Source organism: Xyrauchen texanus, chromosome 16 (genome assembly GCF_025860055.1).
Source record: "Xyrauchen texanus isolate HMW12.3.18 chromosome 16, RBS_HiC_50CHRs, whole genome shotgun sequence".
Lineage (NCBI taxonomy): Eukaryota > Metazoa > Chordata > Actinopteri > Cypriniformes > Catostomidae > Xyrauchen > Xyrauchen texanus.
The window spans coordinates 2,971,932-2,993,436 of record NC_068291.1 but is presented as its reverse complement, the minus strand read 5'-3'; the positions used below and the strand labels follow the sequence as shown (position 1 = coordinate 2,993,436).

The window sequence follows — 21,505 nt, the reverse complement described above, 5'->3', positions numbered from 1 at the left end:
TCTATATTTGTATATATCTGAAAAGTTTGCAACAACCTTGGTTGGCCGATAGTGGATTTTACAGATACCAATATCTAAACTGATGGAAAACGCCAATACCTGATTAATCGGACGATAGTTTTTTAAAAATCGATTTATCCAATATTAAAAACATTAAGTCTTTCCTTACTGTAACATTCTCACCGCAAATGTTAGCATCCTCCAATATCAGTTAGTTCTGTGCATTAAATAGTTAAATGGCAAAATCCAAACAAACTCCACACGGAGTCAGTGATTGTCTAGAGGCTGATGTTATACTGTTTAAGTCTTCTAGCACCGGCCACGAATAGAAAATAATATATATTTATTACAACTATAAGCACCTATTCATTGGTCAACGTCTAGCTTCTGTACTTACCTTTAGAAAATCCCAGCTTCTGTGAGACAGTACGTGCAATCTTAGACGTGGTGGCATCACTGTACAGATAGACTTCATCGTCACTGTACCAGTCAACATGACTGCGACTCAGCTGCACACTGTGAATGGCTGCATGGAGGAACATGACATGAACAGTAAGTGTATGTTGGCATTACATTCACATCACAGGCAGGGCTAGAACACAAATCACACAACTACAGAAAGCAAATAATGTCTTTTCAGTGCACAGACATTCATTTTGCCCTAAGGATCCTTTTTCAGATGTTAAAAGTGCCACAGCACAGAATCTTGGAGTTGAAATATCCTTAAAGCGAACGCACTGAAAAGCCACCTGTCATTCTCTCTTACAATCAAGAGAGACATGAACAAGAACTGGAGGAGTTGATCACATCAGCAAACACTCACCTGTCCTCAAGAGCAGCTCTGGGTCACATCTCACCAACAAATGAGATGAAATGTACAGAAAATAAATAAAAATGTCTAATGTTTCAGAGTGAATGTCACGAAAACATGGTCAGGTTACATCTCTCTCTCTCTCTCTCTCACTCACTCACTCACTCACTCACTCACTCCTGCATAAAGTTTGTTTTGCATAAAGAAGCAGCCCATTTTTTATTTGTTTTTGTAGCATTTCTGACATTATTTTTCTAGAATTCCACTGGCATTATGGGGTTTTCTGGATACTCTGCCGTCTCTTTCTTCTTACATTAATGTCATTTCAATGCAAATAATTATTTCATATCCATTTAACTGTTTATTTGGTAAGCAGCCATGTAATAAGTGGGACAAAGCCTGGTCTGCGTTGGGGTCCTAATCACCAGGGTTTATTTTGTGAATGACATGTATCCCTTACAGTACATATTATTAATTATTTAATACATTTGATTTAGAGTACTGAGAATTGGGTCTTTAATAGTCATGAAAAGACAAAAAGGCTTCTTCTTTATGTTAAACAATTTCTTTCTTCTTATTTTGAGGTGAAATATGTCCCGGACATGTTCTTGATAGGTTTTGTGAGATTCACCCATCTATTCTCAGTGTACAATCTAAAAAAAGATGGTTCTTCAAAGTTTCTTAATCTCTTAATAGTTCTACTTAGAACCATATCTTGAAGAACCCTTTTGGGTTGAAGAATTAGTAAAGTAGAAAATAAGATGAACGCTAATGAGGAGTATTTCTAACGAGCATAGGGGGGAGGGGAAGGGGGAGGCCAACTGAGCATCTACAAGGAGATCATGAATCTATGGGCTTCAGTACCTTGACATCGCTTTCTCTTGTGACTTTTAGTGCTCGTCGGATGATATCCGCTCCATTTGAACAGAAAGGGGAGGTAGAATGGGGGCAAATGGGAAAGAACTAACAAACCAAAAACACAGTCAGTGTTATTGACAAATATCACCCGTCTGTGTCACCCTACACAATGTGTACAGGTAGAATCTAAATGTAAATAAAAACTCACAGCATTATTACTTTGTTTGAATGTTTTATATTCAGCTGTTAACAGTGCTCATATGGTGTTATCTTCAGTTAAAGTTTGGACACACTTGAATTAATTAGTTTCTCATGATCTTTTTATATAAAGCCTTAAATTAAATGAGTTTTGTAAATTGTTTCCAAGCATAAATGTGTTTATAAAACAATATTTTAATAAAAAATAAAAAGAAATAAATAAAACACACAATGAGTGGATACGCTGCAAAAAAGCATTTTTGTCTTGTTTTCCAGTAAAAATATCTAAACATTCTTAAAAGGAGATACATTTACTTCTGAAGCAAAATTACTTGTTTTCAGAGAAATCTAAAAAAAAAAAATGTTTATGCTTATAACATGAAAAAATATTTCAGATCAGAAACTAGAAACTAAAAATAATATGATTCAAAGGTGTGGCAGGGCGGAGGGCGGGGTCGGGATTCCGCACACCCGGCCCCTAATCAGGCTAATTAGCCCTCAAGAGGGATAAAGGCCGACCGAAGACGGCAGTGCAGCTGTCCGACACCTGTGTGTGTGTTTGTCTTTTTGGTTAAGTTTATAATTAAAATATTATTTATATTGTCAAGCCAATTCTCGCCTCCTCATTTCCATTAATCCCTTTACACTAGTGTCGAAACCCGGGAAGGAGGAGGGATGTGGCGTAGAAGAGTCCTCGCCACTACCATCCACCCCAATGGAGAGGCCATCTGCTGAGGGACGGAGGAGCCACTAAACATGGCGGGGTCGTGAAAAATGCCGTCCGCTTGGAGCAGGGGAACCGCTGCCAGGGGCGGGGGAGACCCCTTCTGTTTCCCGAGAATGCAGCGGGCATTTCATCCACCAGGGGCCGCAAGACTGCCTCTGATCCACCCGGGGAGGCACAGCTGTCGTCCACTGGAGGGTGGAGGAGTGGCCGAGGACCAAGCTATGGCATATCGGAGAACCGGTGAGTGTTTTCTCTCTCTCTCTCCCACTGCTGCTCCGTGTTTTCCTTTCCTTCTCTTTTTCAAAATGTTTTATTTGGCATGATCGCCGCTATGGCGTGTAGGTGCCACATTTTTTTTGGTTTCCCTTCCCTTGTCCCCTCCCCTGATCCAGGTAGATGGTGATGACCTGCCGGCAGATGGGGCGCAAGGCACACCCCCCAGGGAAAGGGGGTGGGGATGTATGTCTTGCCGGGGGCTCCCCGGCCTGAGAGAACGGGGGAGGAATGTGGAAGGGCGGAGGGCCAGGTTGTGATTCTGCACACCCGGCCCCTAATCAGGCTAATTAGCCCTCGAGAGGGATAAATGCCGACCGAAGACGGCAGTGCGACAGAGAGAGAGATTTCTCGCCGCCTCCTTTCCAATAATTCCTTTACAAAAAGGAAAACAAGTTTATTTTTCTTCCCCATTGGCAAATAGATTTGTCTTTTTATAAGAATAAATGTTGTTACGTTTTTCTCAATATCTTGTGTCATTTTACTGTCAATTTATTTCAGGTTTTAATCTACACACAGAGTGGCAACATTGAACAACCTCAAACTTTAGTTAGTAGTTTTAGGTAAAACCATATATTTTGGTGTCTGGGTGTCTGACGCCGACTATCACACCTGGAGTCATGATATCTAAACCAAGGTGTGCTGAGTGACTCCAGTCAGGTCTCCTAAGCAACCCAATTGGCCCGGTTGCTAGGGAGTGTAGAGTCACATGGGGTAACCTCCTCATGGTGGTGATTAGTGGTTCTCACTCTCAATGGGGCGTGTGGTGAGATGTGTGTGGATTGTGGAGAGTAGCATGAGCCTCCACATGCTGTGAGTCTCCGCAGTGTCATGCATAACGAGTCACGCGATTGAGGTGAGTAACCGCGCCACCACAAGGATCTACTAAATAGTGGGAATTGGGCATTCCAAGTTGGGAGTAAAGGGGATCAAAAACAAATAAATTATATATACATTTATATATATTTTTTTGTCACTACATAATTCCAAAACATCAATTAGTGTTATTTCATAGTTCTGATGATGTTAAAATGTAGGAAATAATTACAAAGAAAGAGTCGGTGTGTCCAAACTTTTGACTGGTAATACAATTCATGATAAATGGGTAATTCTCATGAAACCTGTCCAGAAAATGTTTTATTTTACTCTTAAATCAAAAGAAACCAATCAATTATATTTTGCATAAAGAAAAACCCAAATTTTACCACCCAATTCTTATTACCGCAATGCAAAAAAACATGGTGGTCCCACTTTAAATTAGGTGTCTTTAACTACTATGTCCTAACATTAAATACATACAATACAACATATTTATCGTGCAACTACATATTGTTCTGGAAAATTCTCAAAATATACATTTACTGCTACTGAGGTTGAGGTACAGCTAGGTTTAGGAATAGGGTTAGGTTAACAGTGTAAGTACAAATTTAATTAAATGCAGATTCTTTAAATGTAAATGTACATTCATTAAATTCTTAAGTACATAGTAGTTGAAGCACCTAATACAAAGTGGGTCCAAGATGGTGATTATGATATTCTCATTAATGCAATGTGCTTTTTTTGTTAATTGTAAAGTATTGAGAATCATCAATGAAAACAATGGGAATAGTAAAAGTAAAATGTCTGGATGCATTACGTAATGAGAATTGAGGGGTAAAATTCATACAATCTTTATGGCCCTAAAATAGGCTTCATCTTCTTAATGCAAAAAATAATAACTTTTCTGTATTGATTTGAGGTTAAATATGACCAGGACATTTTCTTGACAGGTTTCGTGGTATTCATCCAAATGTATAACCCTTAATTCCTTTATAAATCAAATGAATATTGCTATATATTATTTAGCCATTTAACTGTTTAAAAGAGCTGTTGTGTTTCCTACAGTAGGCTATAGGCTATACTTCCAATCATTCAGTTATTATGTTGTATTCAGGACGTTATTCAGGAAAACAGAAGTTTGAACAGTTGGTTAACAGTGAGAAATCCCTTACTGTGAGGCTGTGTTATTTATTATCTTTTCTTTTCTAAACCTTTATCTCTCTGTTACATTCTCATCACATCACCTGCTGCCATACACTGATCAGAGTCAACAAGGTCAACACAGATTCCAGCTGGACTCTATCTTCAGCCCTTTCAACACTTCCAGAGACATGAAAAACAGTTACTGCCATAGATGTAGTCTGCAGGAGACTCCTGATGTTTAAATAAAGCGACTGTAAGGATCAAGCCTGAACTAGATTCAGCTCCTTGTGAGAACTCGGAGTTCCCTGCAGTGCAAAAAAGAAGCGAGACTTATTTTGAAAGAGTAATAATCCTTAAAAAGCTTAACAGTAAACGGTAACAACGACTTTATTCAGTTTCACACAAATCACGAGTAAAACGGCAGATTATCAGTTCATAAACACTTGCTATTCGCCCTCTTCTGAGGTACGAGCCCTGAAGAGCACATGAGCCCAAAACGTCATAGAAGAACCAGAAAATAAAAAGTGTTTCTCATCTCACATTTGCTTTTTCTGACTCTTTTGATTAGGTTTAAGGTAGAAGTTGGTTCCCTATCGAGAGGTCTCTCCTATTGCGTAAGTAGCTTACGCTATGGGAAAACTCCGTTTCTCGAGAAATATTGAAGTCTTTATGTAAAACGCATTGCAGCTGCACAGCAGACAGTGATGAGCGAGGCAGCTCGGTCATTGGCTGTGCTGCGGCAACTGCTCGAACCAGTGACGGGGCGACTTAGAACGCTGCGACCAATGGGGGCGCGTCCCGCATTCGCGCGCTCAGAGCCTGCTGAAATTAGCATATGAGGGCTATATAATGAACGTCCCGTCATGCCAGTTCTTTTAGATTTAATCTCCTTCAGCAAAGACCTTCCGGATTTTTGGAGTCTTTCGCCGCCATGGACAAGCTTACAGCGGGACTGCTGAGAGGACGCCGGCATCTTCAGCCGCCTTCGAAGCCTTCTGCTACGCCATCCGGCGCGCATCGCATATCCTTTACTGAACAAGCGTTCGCCCCTGCGATGCTTTTAAGAGTAAAAGAGTTATTTTCCAGGCGTTGTTTCAAATGCCTTCAGCCTGCGCCTCGTGCAGAGGCCCTCTTTCCGATGGAGATCGGCACACCATCTGCACTCGCTGCCTGGGTCTGGACCACGCAGAAGCTGCACTCATTCAGGGCGGATGCCCTGAATGCGACTCCTGGGCCTCGCCGAAGCGCGACTCGCTTTGCCGTTTTCACCGCCAGCTGAGCTGGCTGCCCGTGCTGCCACCTCTGTTCGAGCCGCGCAAGAAAAAGCGCCGCTCACAGAGGCTGCCAGAGCACCCGACTCGGTGATGTCACGCTGGCTCAGTCCCCGCGGGCATCACCGCTACCAGATATCTCCCGCCGCCGGTCCATTTCAGCGAGCGGACCTGCACCCCTCCAACAAAGCGGTGGGTCTCGTCTCGTTCGGCACATCAGGGGACGACGACGGAAAGGATGACAGCCTCTCTCTTGACGCTGCATCCGACGACTGGTCGGGCTCGTTCGACCCCGCGCCATCGGCATCAGCGGACACAAGCGCGGGTACCAGCATGGACTCGGAGATCGTCCGTATCCTGTCTAAGGCCGTGGAAGACCTCGGGCTCGACTGGTCTTCTCCGGAAGAACCTGCCCGCAGCCGGCTGGATGAGTGGTTCCTGCAGGGGCGCCGGCAGGACCCCGACAGAGACCCTCTCCTTTCTTCCCTGAGGTGCACGACGAGCTCACAAAGTCGTGGAAAGCCCCGCACTCGGCTCGCCTAAAGCCTTCTTTCTCTTCTTCGCTCTCCTCAGTGGACGGCGCGAGAGAAAGAGGCTACGAGGCAACTCCGCCCCTAGAGGAGACTGTGGCCAACCATCTATGCCCACCCTCCACCGCTGGATGGAAGGCCAGAGCTTCTCACCCATCGAAGCCGTGCAGAACCACATCAGTGCTGCGTCAGCGCTGCATTCGATGGCGGTTCTACAAGTGTTTCAGGCCAAACTTCTCCGCTCTATGGACGAGTCTGGACCTGAACCCGACGCTTTTAAGGACCTGCGCAGTGCTTCGGACGTAGCTCTGCGAGCCACAAAGGCCACCGCCCAATTCATTGGCCGAGCCATGGCTAATTTGATCGTCCTTGAGCGCCATCTGTGGCTAACGCTAACGGAGATGAAGGACGCGGATATGGCACCCTTCCTTGACGCACCTGTCACTCCGAGCGGCCTGTTTGGACCTACGGTTAGAGATTTCAGGGAGCGCTTCACTGAGGCGCGGAAGGATTCGCAAGCTATGCATCACTTCCTGCCTAAGCGCCTCCAGCTCATCTCAAAAACCGCCCCAGCAGCAGCAGCGAGCCAGGGCAGAGCCGCCCGTCTCCCAGCCGAAGAGCAGACCTGAAAAGGACGCTCGACACCGCTCGCGTTCCGCTGGCCGAAGAAGCCTTGACCCAGAATCACCCTGAACACAGAGCCTCGTAAGTCTTCCTAGCAGCAGGAAGAAAGAGAGGGAGTACGCGTCTCGCAAATGCCGGACCGCTCCCTCGCAAACATTTAAAACATTACCCAGTCCCCTTACAGGCGGCTGGAAATGTCTATACAGCAGTCAATGGGCCAGTTATAAAAACTCGCTCACCTGCAATCAAACGCCGTCTTCACGGCGACACACAGAAATCACCAAAAGAGTCATTTTCTGCCTGTGTCACTAAGGGTTCACATGTCCACACTAAAGTGCGCATTCCCACATATCAATACTGTCCAAACAGTGCCAAACACCTCCCCAGCTCAGGCTGGATGTCTCAAAAATGTAGATCGTGTGCCTATTGTCATGTATGCACCACTACACACAAGCACTGTTCCCACAGTTATAAACACTTCCCCAGTAAAACGGGAAGTGCTATAAGTGTAGCGCGTGTGCCTGCCGTGATTGCACGCACCCCTACACACAGCTACCCACACAGTTTCAAACAGCTATGCCGCAAACATCACAGATGCAATGCGCGAGCTAAGAAACTCCCCGCTAAATGCGGAAAGCTTTATGAATGTGGCGCGCGTGCCCATAATGATGAATGCACCCCCACTTCAAAACACTGTTCATACAGTTTCAAGCACCCCTCCGACTCATGCTGTGAGCATTTCGGAAATAGCGCATGTGCCTGTACTCTCACACGCACCTCTGCACTCGGCACTCAATACGGCTGCTCAGCGCGCACCTGCGCCTCTGAGAGCCGTAGATTCTGTGTTAGCACAAAGCGATTTGCCATATCTGTGCAAGCAGAAGCCTGGGAAAAAATCCTCGACATGCCGAAATAGGTTTTGAACATAATAAAACACCGATACTCACTTCAATTCGCTCGCAGACCACCCCGCTTTTCAGCGGTGGTCGAGACGAAAGTGAGGAAAGATGTGTCACATGTTCTACGCACCGAGGTGCTCAAACTGATAGAGAAGGGCTATAGAAACTGTTCCTCCCTCTTTGAGCGAGGCGGGTTTTACAGCCGCTATTTTCGTCCCGAAAAGGACGGTGGCCTTCGCCCATCCTGGATCTCAGACATCTGAACAAAGCGCTAATGATTCGCTCGTTCAGAATGTTAACAACCAAACATATCCTCGCGCAAGTTCGCCCGGGATTGGTTTCTATCAATGGATTTGAAAGACGCTTACTTTCACATCCCGATAGCGCTCACCACAGGCCCTTTCTGAGATTCGCTTTGAGGGACAGTCATACCAGTACACAGTACTACCATTCGCCTATCATTGGCCCCCGTACATTCACGCAATGTATGGACGCGGCACTTTCCCCTGAGACAGCGGGAGTGCGGATACTGAATTACCTCGACGATTGGCTAATCATAGCACAATCAGAGGTTCAGTTAATGACACACAGATCTTGGACTATCAGCCATTTACAATGCCTGGGTCTGAGAATAAATTTTGCAAAGAGCGTGCTATCCCCAGCCAGAATATTTCTTTTCTGGGAATAGTGCTAGACTCAGTGCAGATGACAGTGCGCCTCTCATCAGAGCGCGCTCTCTATTCGACGCCTTGCAACATCGTTCAGAACGGCGCCGACGCCCGTCAAACGATTTCAGAGAATGCTCGGTCTCATGGCCTCGGCATCAGCTGTACTCCAGCTAGGATTGTTGCACATGCGTCCTCTCCAGCTGGCTCAAGAGCCGTGTCCCCACTCACGCGTGGCGCTCGGGCCACTTTTTGATCAGAGCGAATCACGGCTGTATAAAAGCCCTGACGCCCTGGAAAGCCATAAACTGGTATCAAACCGGCGTGAGTCTGGGCGTGAATACGCGGAGAAAAATGATCACGACAGATGCCTCCAAAATAGGATGGGGGCCCTTAACGAGGGCAGGCCTGTTTCCGGCTTTTGGTCAAACCCGAAAAGCGCCTACACATAAACTGTCTGGAAATGAAAGCGGTCGCCTTGGCTCTCAGAGCCCTGCTTCCGTACCTGCAAAGCGAACACGCCCTGGCCCGAACGGACAACATGACGGTAGTTTCAGTATATAAATCACCAAGGTGGGCTCAGGTCGAGCTCCTGCACTCTATGGCCAGGAGCTCATCCTATGGTCACAACACCACCTGCGCCGCTAAGGGCAGCGACGCGCTGCCGCGTCCTGAACCAAGGAGCGGACATGCTATCCAGAGACAAAGTTCTCCCAGGAGAATGGTCTCTCCACCCTCTGACGGTTCAGTGGTTATGGCGAACCTTTGGCGAGGCAGAGGTCGACCTCTTCGCCTCCAAGGAAAACGCGCACTGCCCTCTCTTCTTCTCAAAAAGCATGGACCTGCTCGCCCAAGTTTGGCCGAGCCGCCCCTTGTATGCTTTTCCCCCGATCGCGATGCTGCCTCAGGTCATCAGTCGGATCAGGGAGGTGAAATGTGCAGTGCTCCTGGTAGCCCCACTCTGGAAAAACCAGACGTGGTTTCCAGAGCTGGTACAGATGATGCAATCTGCCCCATGGCCGATTCCGCTGAGGCAAGACCTCCTCGGACAGGCCAGCGGGATGATTCTTCATCCCCGCCCCGATCTGTGGGCCCTCCATGCATGGCCCCTCAACGGGTTCCCGAGAACCTCCCCAGTGGAGTTCTGAAAACCATTACTGAGGCGCGAGCCCTCTACGAGGCGCTTGTATGCCCAAAAGTGGAAAGTGTTCAGTGACTGGTGTGATACCAAGAGCTTGAACCCCAAAACGTCGCGAGATACCAAGTGTACTCGCCTTTTGCAGGAGCTGCTGGAGGCGGGCCGCACACCCTCCACGCTCAAAGTCTATGTGGCTGCCATAGCGGCGCCACACAATCCTGATAAAGGACATTCATTAGGAAAAACGATCTGATCGCTCGTTTCCTAAGAGGCTTAGGAGGATGAACCCTCCTCGCGCACCTTCGGTGCCGATCTGGGACCTGGCCACGGTCCTGGACGCACTCAAAGGTGCCCCGTTCGAACCTCTCCGAACCGTGCACCTCAAGCAGCTCGCTCAAAACCACGCTCTTGCTGGCACTCGCTTCAGTTAAAAGAGTGGGCTGACCTGCACGCGCTGTCATCAAGCTGCTTGCCTGGAATTTGGACCTAACGACTGCAGAGTTGTCCTTAGGCCAAAGCACGGGTATATTCCTAAGGTGCTCTCTACACCCTTCAGAGCACAGGTGATATCTCTGGCAGCGCTATCGTCCTCAGCAGACGAAGGTGATGCAAATTTACTCTGCCCGGTCAGGGCGCTCAGAGTATATTTGGAACGTTCTGCCCTGTTCAGACAGACAATTATTCGTATGCTTTGGCGGCCGAACTAAGGGTCTCGCTGTCTCAAAGCAACGAATATCGCGCTGGATAGTGGATGCTATAGCACTAGCTTATGGAGCCAAGGGCCTTCAATGCCCCTTAGGCGTCAGAGCTCACTCTACGAGGAGCATGGCCTCCTCGTGGGCATGGTCGAGTGGGATACCCATTGAAGATATTTGTGCGGCGGCAGGCTGGGCCTCGCCTTCGACATTTATCAGGTTTTATAACCTACAGGTCCCCTCACTGCATTCCAACATTCTATCAGTCTGACTGTGGAATGAACTGGAGTATGTATATGCTGGGCATCATCTCCTCCCTTATAAGGTCCGTCTCTGACCGACTTAGAGGGTTTATTATGCGTCAGTACACAAAAGCTCAGTACATGAGATATGTGCTTGTGTTTGTACAAGGAGCTCCCACCTTGAAGGCAAGGGCCCTGTCATACCCCACTATATAGCTCGCCGCTGGCCGGCTCGTGGAATATCACTTTGCTTTAAGGCTCAGGCACCTGCCTCTGGCTTTATAGAGCGAAGTCAGCACGCACGGCGTTTTACATGGTGTTCCCATAGCGTAAGCTACTTACACAATAGGAGAGACCTCTCGATAGGGAACGACTCGGTTACTAGCGTAACCTCGGTTCCCTGAGAGGGGGGAACGACTATTGCATAAGCTGCCGTGTCTGTGCTTGGTCAGTTCGCTTCAGTCGATTGAACCTAAAAGAACTGGCATGACGGGACGTTCATTATATAGCCCTCATATGCTAATTTCAGCAGGCTCTGAGCGCTGAATCGCGGACGCGCCCCATTGGTCGCGCGTTCTAAGTCGCCCCGTCACTGGTTCGAGCAGTTGCCGCAGCACAGCCAATGACCGAGCTGCCTTGCTCATCACTGTCTGCTGTGCAGCTGCAATGCGTTTTACATAAAGACTTCACTATTTCTCGAGAAACTGAGTTTTCCCATAGCGTAAGCTACTTACGCAATAGTCGTTCCCTCCTCTCAGGGAACCGAGGTTACGTTAGTAACCGAGTCGTTTTGTTGTTTTAAAACTCAATAGATCATTGTGGAGCGGAGGGGGGGGGCGCGGCCGATCAGAATATCGCGCGCCCGGTCCCCAATCGGCCTGATGAGGCGCGCGAGGGATAAAGGCGGCCGGTGACGATGGTTCGAGAGAGAGAGAATTATGGGCATGTCCGTCGTGTGTGTTTGTTTATGTGTTTTGGTTTAAGTTTTCATTAAATTATCATTTATATTGACAAGCCGGTTCTCGCCTCCTCCTTGCCCATCCTTGAGCTATTTTACAATCATTAACCTTAAAAACCTCATACAGTGGGTACAGAAAGTATTCAGACCCCCTTAAATTTTTCACTCTTTGTTATATTGCAGCCATTTGCTAAAATCATTTTAGTTCATTTTTTTCCCTCATTATTGTACATACAGCACCCCATATTGACAGAAATACAGTGGGTACAGAAAGTATTCAGACCCCCTTAAATTTTTCACTCTTTGTTATATTGCAGCCATTTGCTAAAATCATTTTAGTTCATTTTTTTCCCTCATTATTGTACATACAGCACCCCATATTGACAGAAAAACACAGAATTGTTGACATTTTTGCACATTTATTAAAAAAGAAAAACTGAAATATCACATGGTCCTAAGTATTCAGACCCTTTGTTCAGTATTTAGTAGAAGCACCCTTTTGATCTAATACAGCCATAAGTCTTTTTGGGAAAGATGCAACAAGTTTTTCACATCTGGATTTGGGTATCCTCTGCCATTCCTCCTTGCAGATCCTCTCCAGTTCTGTCAGGTTGGATGGTAAACGTTGGTGGACAGCCATTTTCGGTCTCTCCAGAGATGCTCAATTGGGTTTAAGTCAGGGCTCTGGCTGGGCCATTCAAGAACAGTCACGGAGTTGTTGTGAAGCCACTCCTTCGTTATTTTAGCGGTGTGCTTAGGGTCATTGTCTTGTTGGAAGGTGAACCTTCGGCCCAGTCTAAGGTCCAGAGCACTCTGGAGAAGGTTTTCGTCCAGGATATCCCTGTACTTGGCCGCATTCATCTTTCCCTCGATTGCAACCAGTCTTCCTGTCCCTGCAGCTGAAAAACACCCCCACAGCATGATGCTGCCACCACCATGCTTCACTGCTGAGACTGTATTGGACAGGTGATGAGCAGTGCCTGGTTTTCTCCACACATATCGCTTAGAATTAAGGCCAAAAAGTTATATCTTGGTCTCATCAGACCAGAGAATCTTATTTATCACCATCTTGGAGTCCTTCAGGTGTTTTTTAGCAAACTCCATGCGGGCTTTCATGTGTCTTGCACTGAGGAGAGGCTTCCGTCGGGCCACTCTGCCATAAAGCCCCGACTGGCGGATGGCTGCAGTGATGGTTGACTTACTACAACTTTCTCCCATCTCCTGACTGCATCTCTGGAACTCAGCCACAGTGATCTTTGGGTTCTTCTTTACCTCTCTCACCAAGGCTCTTCTCCCCCGATAGCTCAGTTTGGCCGGACGGCCAGCTCTAGGAAGGGTTCTGGTCGTCCCAAACGTCTTCCATTTAAGGATTATGGAGGCCACTGTGCTCTTATGAACCTTAAGGGCAGCAGAAATTTTTTGTAACCTTGGCCAGATCTGTGCCTTGCCACAATTCTGTCTCTGAGCTCTTCAGGCAGTTCCTTTGACCTCATGATTCTCATTTGCTCTGACATGCACTGTGAGCTGTAAGGTCTTATATAGACAGGTGTGTGGCTTTCCTAATCAAGTCCAATCAGTATAATCAAACACAGCTGGACTCAATTGAAGTTGTAGAACCATCTCAAGGATGATCAGAAGAAATGGACAGCACCTGAGTTAAATATATGAGTGTCACAGCAAAGGGTCTGAATACTTAGGACCATGTGATATTTCAGTTTTTCTTTTTTAATAAATGAGCAAAAATGTCAACAATTCTGTGTTTTTCTGTCAATATGGGGTGCTGTGTGTACAATAATGAGGAAAAAAAATGAACTTAAATGATTTTAGGAAATGGCTGCAATATAACAAAGAGTGAAAAATTTAAGGGGGTCTGAATACTTTCTGTACCCACTGGATGTTTGAGAGAACAGTTAACTCGCTTTTAGCGCCACACAGTGGACATTTCACCTCAGAACTGCTGCGATGCGTGTAATGACCCACGTAATACAGTTTTGTCACCACGGTCAAATAATTTTCATGAGATCAGGCTGATAAAATCAGCTCTGAAAAAACTAAATCTTTAAAACGGCGATAACATTAAAATCTACTGTGACGGTTGACATTAGAGCGGTATATTCTAACATCTTGTGTAGTATTTTATACAGCTACTTTAGTATTTGATGTCGATTAGATTTTTTAATAAACAGCCATATTTATTCACATTAAAAAATGATTGTAATAAAAAGTCATTTCTGACACTATGAAATGAGTATCAGGTCCTGTGAGAGATATCACACACACTGACACACACAAACAGACCTTTATCAACACAGAGTGACAATAAGGCCAGGTGTGACCTTGAACAAAAGCTGTCACTGACGGATACAAACATTCATCTGACAGCCTGCAACAGATATGATCACCTGCATGATGTAAACAACTGTTCTGTTCCTTCATTAGTTTACCAACCTCCAACTTCTGAACTGAACATACAGTGGGGTCCAAACATCTGAGATCACTAGAGAAAATGCATCAATTTTGCATTGTCTAAAATCCTGAAAAAATAAATCCTAAAATGTTCTGCTTATTTTCAGGTTTAAATCATTAAAAAACATCCCAGATCTTTAGCAGCTCTCTGTATAACACAGCCTCACACACAACTCAAGAGAGATCTGTCTCTGTACAATGAATGTCTGTAGATCTTAAAAATGTTGTGTTATGATCACAATCTCTCACCATCTTTCCTGTCCAAAGTCTTGGCCAACGCATCGGTCTCAAAAGCGTTCTGTATCTGTTGCCCTTGGAAACAGACCAAGTGTTCTTTCTCAATGAGGTCACTCTCATCCTCCTCCACAGGTGTCCATGTGCCGTCAATGAACCACTGGCCTCTCATGACGGGGATACAGTCCTGTTCTGAAAGAGAGACACAACGAAATTCACACAATGAAACTGCAGGAAAAACAAAACAAAAAACTGCTTGATTTTTTCAATGTATTATGTATTGTTTACAGCGAAAGCTTCCAGCAATCTGATGCCGTATATTTCATATTTCAGGTGATAACTTGACAACTTTGTCAACTAGTCTAAATTAGTGTCTGTTCGAACTCATTTAGATTTTCTGTCCAATGGACATCACTTTTCTTTGGCGCTTTTTAATTTGCTGCAACCCAAATCACAAAGATGTATTAGCTTGCTGCTAAGTAAATGGACACCAGAAATTATTAGCCAATTAAAACATTACCATAAATTGATTATCATTTATCATACGCACACTTGCATTAGCCATTGTGCACACGGTTTAAATGTGTTGAAGCATAACCGAGTGAAAACGACAGCATCAACGGTCATGTGGAACTGTTTAGAGCGGAATGACTAAAGGACTTTTATTTGAGCTTTTCTATATGATACCTACAGGCTGATTAGCATCCCTATATTATATCCAGAGGCTTTATGCCCATTCATATGCATTTGCCCTCTCAGATTTTTGAATGGATTATTTCAAATTGTGTTATATTAATAATAGGTAATTAATTGTATCAACGTATGTGCAGGTAATGTTTGCCAGCTATATCGGATCTCTGTGGAACAGTCAAATAGATTTCTTTTTATAGTCAAATATATAGCGATGTCTATGTTTTTGTTTGATCGGTCGCTGTTCATTTCCTTTGGTGCTGATTTGGATGCATTGGTTTTACACCGTCTTTACACACTCTTCTCTTCGTTCTTAAAGAAAACTGCAGATTATCTTATTGTTGGTTATTTTAGTGTAAATCCTTTCCTTACCAATCAAGGTTTATGTTTTGTACTTGAAATAGCCTAATGAAAGGATCTTTTACAAGGGGTAGCCTACACATGGGGTTCAAGGTTCATTTTCAATAGGAGAGAGACGGCAGACAACGGCTGATCGAGGCCGCACTTGAAGCGGTACCGCATGTCAGAAATCTGTTCTTTTGTTGACGTTAGGCTTCTTTTGCATTGTTGCATTAAAAGTGCTTTTCCCCAACTTTGAATTTCTCTTTGGATACAATGTAAAAGAACTATGATATACATTCAAGAGTTTAACTGTGTTATCTGTAAGATCATGGTAATCACAGCTAAAACCATGCTCATCATTACCATGGTTAGTTGTAGCAGAATAAAAATAAATAAACAAAAAACAAAACAAATGTAATTTGTTATAAAAAAACAATATCGTAACCACACACAGAAACTATAAAAATAACCTTGATAAATGTGACATACAGGACTGTGCAAAAGTTTTAGGCACTTGTGAAAAACTTTCAAAGTGAGGATTTCTTAAAAAAAATATGACAGAAATAGTTTTCATTAAACAATGAACATCCTACAAAGTCAGTAAACAGAAAAAGAGCTAAATCAATATTCAGTGACCACCTTTGCCTTTAAATCCTCCTAGATACACCTGCACACAGTTATTCTGAGCTGTTGGCAGATCAGATGTTCAAGCTTCTTAGAGAATTCTCCACATTTCTTCTGTCTATTTCGGCTGCCTCAATAGACAGTGTCTCTTCATGTAATCTCTGACGGACTCGATGTTCAGTGGGGGTCTGTGGGGGACATTTCCCTGTTCTTCTATTCTAAGGGTGGGTAAATGATGACGGAATTTTCATTTCTGTTAGGACTATTCCATTAACCCTGGGTTAAAAGTTAGGCAGGTTACATACTGAAATAACTAGCAACTAATCCCACCTGCCTCCTGTTACACCCGCGGTACCAATGTGGTCAGCGTTACCGGAGCTGTTCAGAGACATGATTTCACACCTGACATCTTGAGAATAATATTCCAGGTGTCACAGACACCAATGCCATGTTAATAATTCATTGACAATAACTGCTACTTCTTGGTCTAAAGCCAAGTATGATGCCTGTGTTTTTGAGTACATGAGCAAAGAACAATATGCTAATATTTTCAGGGTGAATATCACCCAAAAATTTAAAAACATCAAAAGTATGTTACATTTTACATAAAGAACCATTAAGGTTTTTTGCATTAGGCCATTCATTGAGAATCATTCAGAATCTGGGATTCCAATTTTTTGGTATTTTGAACAATTTAAAACAAAGAAGAAATCTTTAAGATCTGCACTATTTCTACCTCACTAATCAAATATAAGCAAATTTGTGACAAAATCTGTCAACCATGTTAACTCCTTTGTACAGACGGTCTAAAACAATTTAAATTTTAAAGCAAATTTGCTTATCATTTACTTTACCCTCATACCATCCCAGATGTGTGACTTACTTTCTTCTTCAGAACACAAACAAACATTTTCAGAAGAATATTTCAGCACTGTAGATGCATACAATACAAGTGAATGATGACCAGAACTTTGAAGCTCAAAAAAGTAAATAAACGTAATCCATACGACTCAAGTGGTTAAATCTGTCTTCTTAATCAAATTGATTTTGGGTGAGAACCTTTTTCATTGTACATCTTGCCATTGCAGTCTCTAGGCACAATCATGATTTCATGCTCGATTACACTTCCTAGAGCTCGATCCATGAACAGAGCGCTAGATATCGCTTCAGAAGATATGGATTAAACCACTGTAGTCTGAAAAAGAGCGGAGATATTCTTCTAAAAATCTTAATTTGTGTTCTGCAGAAGAAAGAAAGAGATGACATCAGGGTGAGTAAAGCCCCGTACACACATGCAGCGAACTTTGGCAGCGACAACCAATAGGAGAGAAGACGTCAGTGGAGCTCAAGTCAACAATCTCCTAGTCGAGTGCAGGCAACACAGAGAAGTTAAAGTTTTTGTGAGTGTTTACACTGTTCTATATAATTTGTCTGTAATCATTTAAATAGACATTAAAAAAAATATTTGTAGAAAAGAAATTGTCGGCAGTTTCGAGTGAGTCAGAAGTTTACATACACTTAGGTTGAAGTCATTAAAACTCATTTTTTAACCACTCCACAGATTTAATATCAGCAAACTATAGTTTTGGCAAGTCGTTTTGGAAATCAACTTTGTGCATGAAACGAATAATTCTTCCAACATTTGTTTATAGACAGATTGTTTCACTTTTAATTGACTATATCACAATTACAGTGGGTCAGATGTTTACATACACAAAGTTAACTGTGCCTTTAAGCAGCTTGGAAAACTCCAGAAAATTATGCCAAGCCTTTAGACAATTAGCTTCTGATAGGAGGTGTACCAAAATGGAGGTGTACCTGTCGATGAATTTTAAGGCCTACCTGCAAACTCAGTGCCTCTTTGCTTGACATAATGGGAAAATCTAAAGAAATCACCCAAGACCTCAAAAACAATTGTGGACTTCCACAAGTCTGTTTCATTCTTGGGAGCAATTTCCAAACACCTGAAGGTACCATGTTCATCTGTACAAACAATAGTACACAAGTATAAACACCATAGGACCACGCAGTCATCATACCGCACAGGAAGGAGAAGCATTCTGTCTCCTAGAGATGAATATAATTTGGTGCAAAAAGTGCAAATCAATCCCAGAACAACAGCAAAGGACCTTGTGAAGATGCTGGAGGAAACAGGAAGACAAGTATCTATATCCACAGTAAAATGAGTCCTATATGAACATAACCTGAAAGACTGTTCAGGAATGAAGAAGTCACTGCTCCAAAACCGCCATAAAAAAGCTAGACTACAGTTTGCAAGTGCACATGGGGACAAAGATATTACTTTTTGGAGAAATGTCCTCTGGTCTGATGAAACAAATATGGAACTGTTTGGCCATAATGACCCTTATTATGTTTGGAGGAAAAAGTGTGCGACTTGCAAGCCAAAGAACACCATCCCAACCGTGAATCATGGGGGTGGCAGCATCATGTTGTGGGGGTGCTTTAATGCAGGAGGGACTAGTGCACTTCACAAAATAGATGGAATCATGAGGCAGGAAAAATATATAGATATATTGAAGCAAAATCTCAAGACATCTGCCATGCTTCCAAAATTGTGTCAAAATGACATAAGGACAACAAAGTCAAGGTATTGGAGTGGCCATCACAAAGCCTTGACCTAAATACAGTCAAGTTGTGGGCAGAACTGAAAAAGTGTGTGCAAGCAAGGCCTACAAACTTGACTCAGTTACACCAGTTCTGTCTGGAGGAATGGGACAAAATCCCAGCAATTCCTTGTCACATTACAGTGATATCATAATTTGACTGGAAAAATATATCATGAGTGATCATATTTTCCAAAGATCTGGCCAGACGTGAAGTCCACCAATAACGTTGAGACCTGTAGAAACGTCCACTGTCAACTTCACAGTACAGAGACTAGCGACATCAAGCGATAAAGTCGCTGCATGTGCGTTCGGGGCTTAAATGATGACAGAATTTTCCTTTTTGGGTGGACTATCCGTTTAAAGCAAGTCATTTGTTATTAATACAGTACACAAATTACAGTAATACTGAATTTTAGTGTTTAAAATAAGGATTAATTAAAGGCAGTACAATAAATCAATTTTGACTCGTCCCTCCTTTCAAAAAGCAAAAATCTGTGTTCCAGTGAGACACAATGGAAGTGAATGGTCCAATCCATAAATGTTAAAATACTCACTGTTTCAAAAGTATAACCACAAGACGTAAGCAATATGTGTTAACATGATTTTAGTGTGATAAAATCACTTACTAAACTTTTCTGTGTAACGTTATAGCCAACATGACAACGCAATGCCGTAAACCCTAAATTTACCCAAATACTTTCATTATAAGGACCTGACAGAGCTTTATCTTATTCTAAAAATCTTAATTTGTGTTCAGCTGAATAAATGGGATGGCATCGGGGTGAGTGAATAATGAGAGAATTTTCATTTTTGGGTAAACTATTCCTTTAACTTGTACTGAACCCGGAAGATTTCTTAAATTGTACTAAAGTAATGACACAAAGCACAATATAAAATTTCTTTCTTTTGATTTTGGGCTGAAATATGACCTGGACATGTTCCCAGAAAGGTTAGACAGGAGCCAACAACTCAAAATACTTTTAACCAGGAAATCACAGACAGCAACATACATAATAACTCATTTCATTGAGTTATGAACAGGTGTAACACATGCGATAAACCTAAGGTTGAGAATTTTGGCACTTGTAATTCAGCCAATCAGGACTAAAACCCACCGAGGAGCAATACTTACGATTCCAGTACACTGGATAGCACTCTTTGTTTCTCACATCCACTTCATAGAGTCCTCCTCGGACACACACTGCTTCTATGGTGATGTCCACACTTTCATATGTCTCCTCGGCGGTCTCCAGTGAGGATGTAGGCACAGCTGGCACCGCATCATCCGCATCAAACCCGTCTCTAAGCATCTCCTCTCCACCACGGCTCTCCTGGTTTTCACTCCTCTCTGGGTTTAACTCACAGAACCTGCGATACATCATTTCTATTCTGAGTGAATCATGCCCCATAAACGGCTTCCAAGTCTTTTTGTCCTCCTTGTAAAACCACCTGACTTCCTCTGGCCCCAACTCGGCAACCACCTCGAAACTGTGTCTGGGAGTGCTGGACCGGTTCCCTTTCTGGAATTCGGATGGAGGACCCTCGCTGTGGTCTAGATAGCTCCTATGGAGGTAGTTTGAGGCAGGGCTTGTGCTGTAATCTATATTGCTGGCATGGAGGTAGTTTGAGAAGGGAGTCTTGCTGGGGTCCACGTGGCTGGTAGGAAGGTGGTCCAAAGCAGGACTTTTGTGATTGAAAGGGTCCCCAGGTCTCAGCGTCATACCGTCCTGTGGTGAACAGTGTCTGTCCATGTCCGACTGCACTCTGTACATCCCTCTGTCAACTGACTCATTATAGAAACTGATGAAGGTACCATCACCCCAGTCTCTATTGCCAAAAGACAGTCTATTTCCTGTATTAAAGCGTGTCTTCTTGGTAAGACTGCTCATAACTGGCTGCCGTGATGTCATATATATAAGCTAATGGCATCATATCAAAAGAAAAAGTACTAAAAATCTACTTATGCATAACAAATGTGTATGTAAACGATATGACACTTATGTTATTCAGTTGAGTATTGCATTATAACTGGTCTGAAAGCATTTAATGACTGTCTGACTGCTCTGAATTCATAAAAACATCATATCAAATCAAAAAGAACAAAAAAGCAACTTAACACCAACTATTAATTAAATAAACGGCATTGTCATGATATATTTTGCTGTACAACAGGCCAAGTGACCGGTGAGAAGCCATATACCCTGACTTTATGACGTCATATCACAACAAAAAGTGCTAAAAATGCAGCTTACCCTTTTTTATGCATACAATAAACGGCACTATGTCATGTTATTATGTTGTTTATCGCTTTATACTTAACAGTTGCGACTAGACGAAGAACAAGACCCGTCTGAAAGCTTTTGAAGATTCTCTCTGCACTTAAATCTGTACTACTGGATTTACACGCGCAGGCAAACCAGTCTACTGTCACTCAACCGAACGGAGCGCGTCATTTCACAGAATGATATTCCTCCACCGTCTGTTTATCCATGAATATGTCCGCGTCCAAAACAAAACATAACTCTGTATTCTGTTCAATATTTAGACAGTTTACCGCAAGTATGTGGATTGAATGACCTGATGGCGTAATACGCCCCAACGTCAGTACGCAGTACGTATCCTTCTACGTCAGGTCGCAACATCACGCACTTCTTACTAGGCAACCGGGCAA

At 43.6% G+C, this 21,505-nt stretch overlaps 1 protein-coding gene across 3 annotated transcripts in view; it reads right to left on the bottom strand.

Annotated features, from left to right (window-relative positions):
- Window positions 1–21,414, bottom strand: part of ddhd1a (DDHD domain containing 1a) — a 41,847-nt gene extending 20,433 nt beyond the window's left edge. For 2 of the 3 annotated variants that reach the window (XM_052145585.1, XM_052145587.1), the window contains exons 1-4: window positions 19,967–21,414; window positions 14,567–14,743; window positions 1,676–1,774; window positions 398–526 (exon numbers count right to left, since the gene is read on the bottom strand). In XM_052145585.1, coding sequence (XP_052001545.1) covers window positions 398–526; window positions 1,676–1,774; window positions 14,567–14,743; window positions 19,967–20,744 — 1,183 coding nt within the window. In that variant the 5' untranslated portion in view covers window positions 20,745–21,414. The remainder of the gene's footprint in view (window positions 1–397; window positions 527–1,675; window positions 1,775–14,566; window positions 14,744–19,966) is intronic. The other variant, XM_052145586.1, reaches the window with a different exon arrangement.
- Window positions 21,415–21,505: the final 91 nt, after the last annotated feature.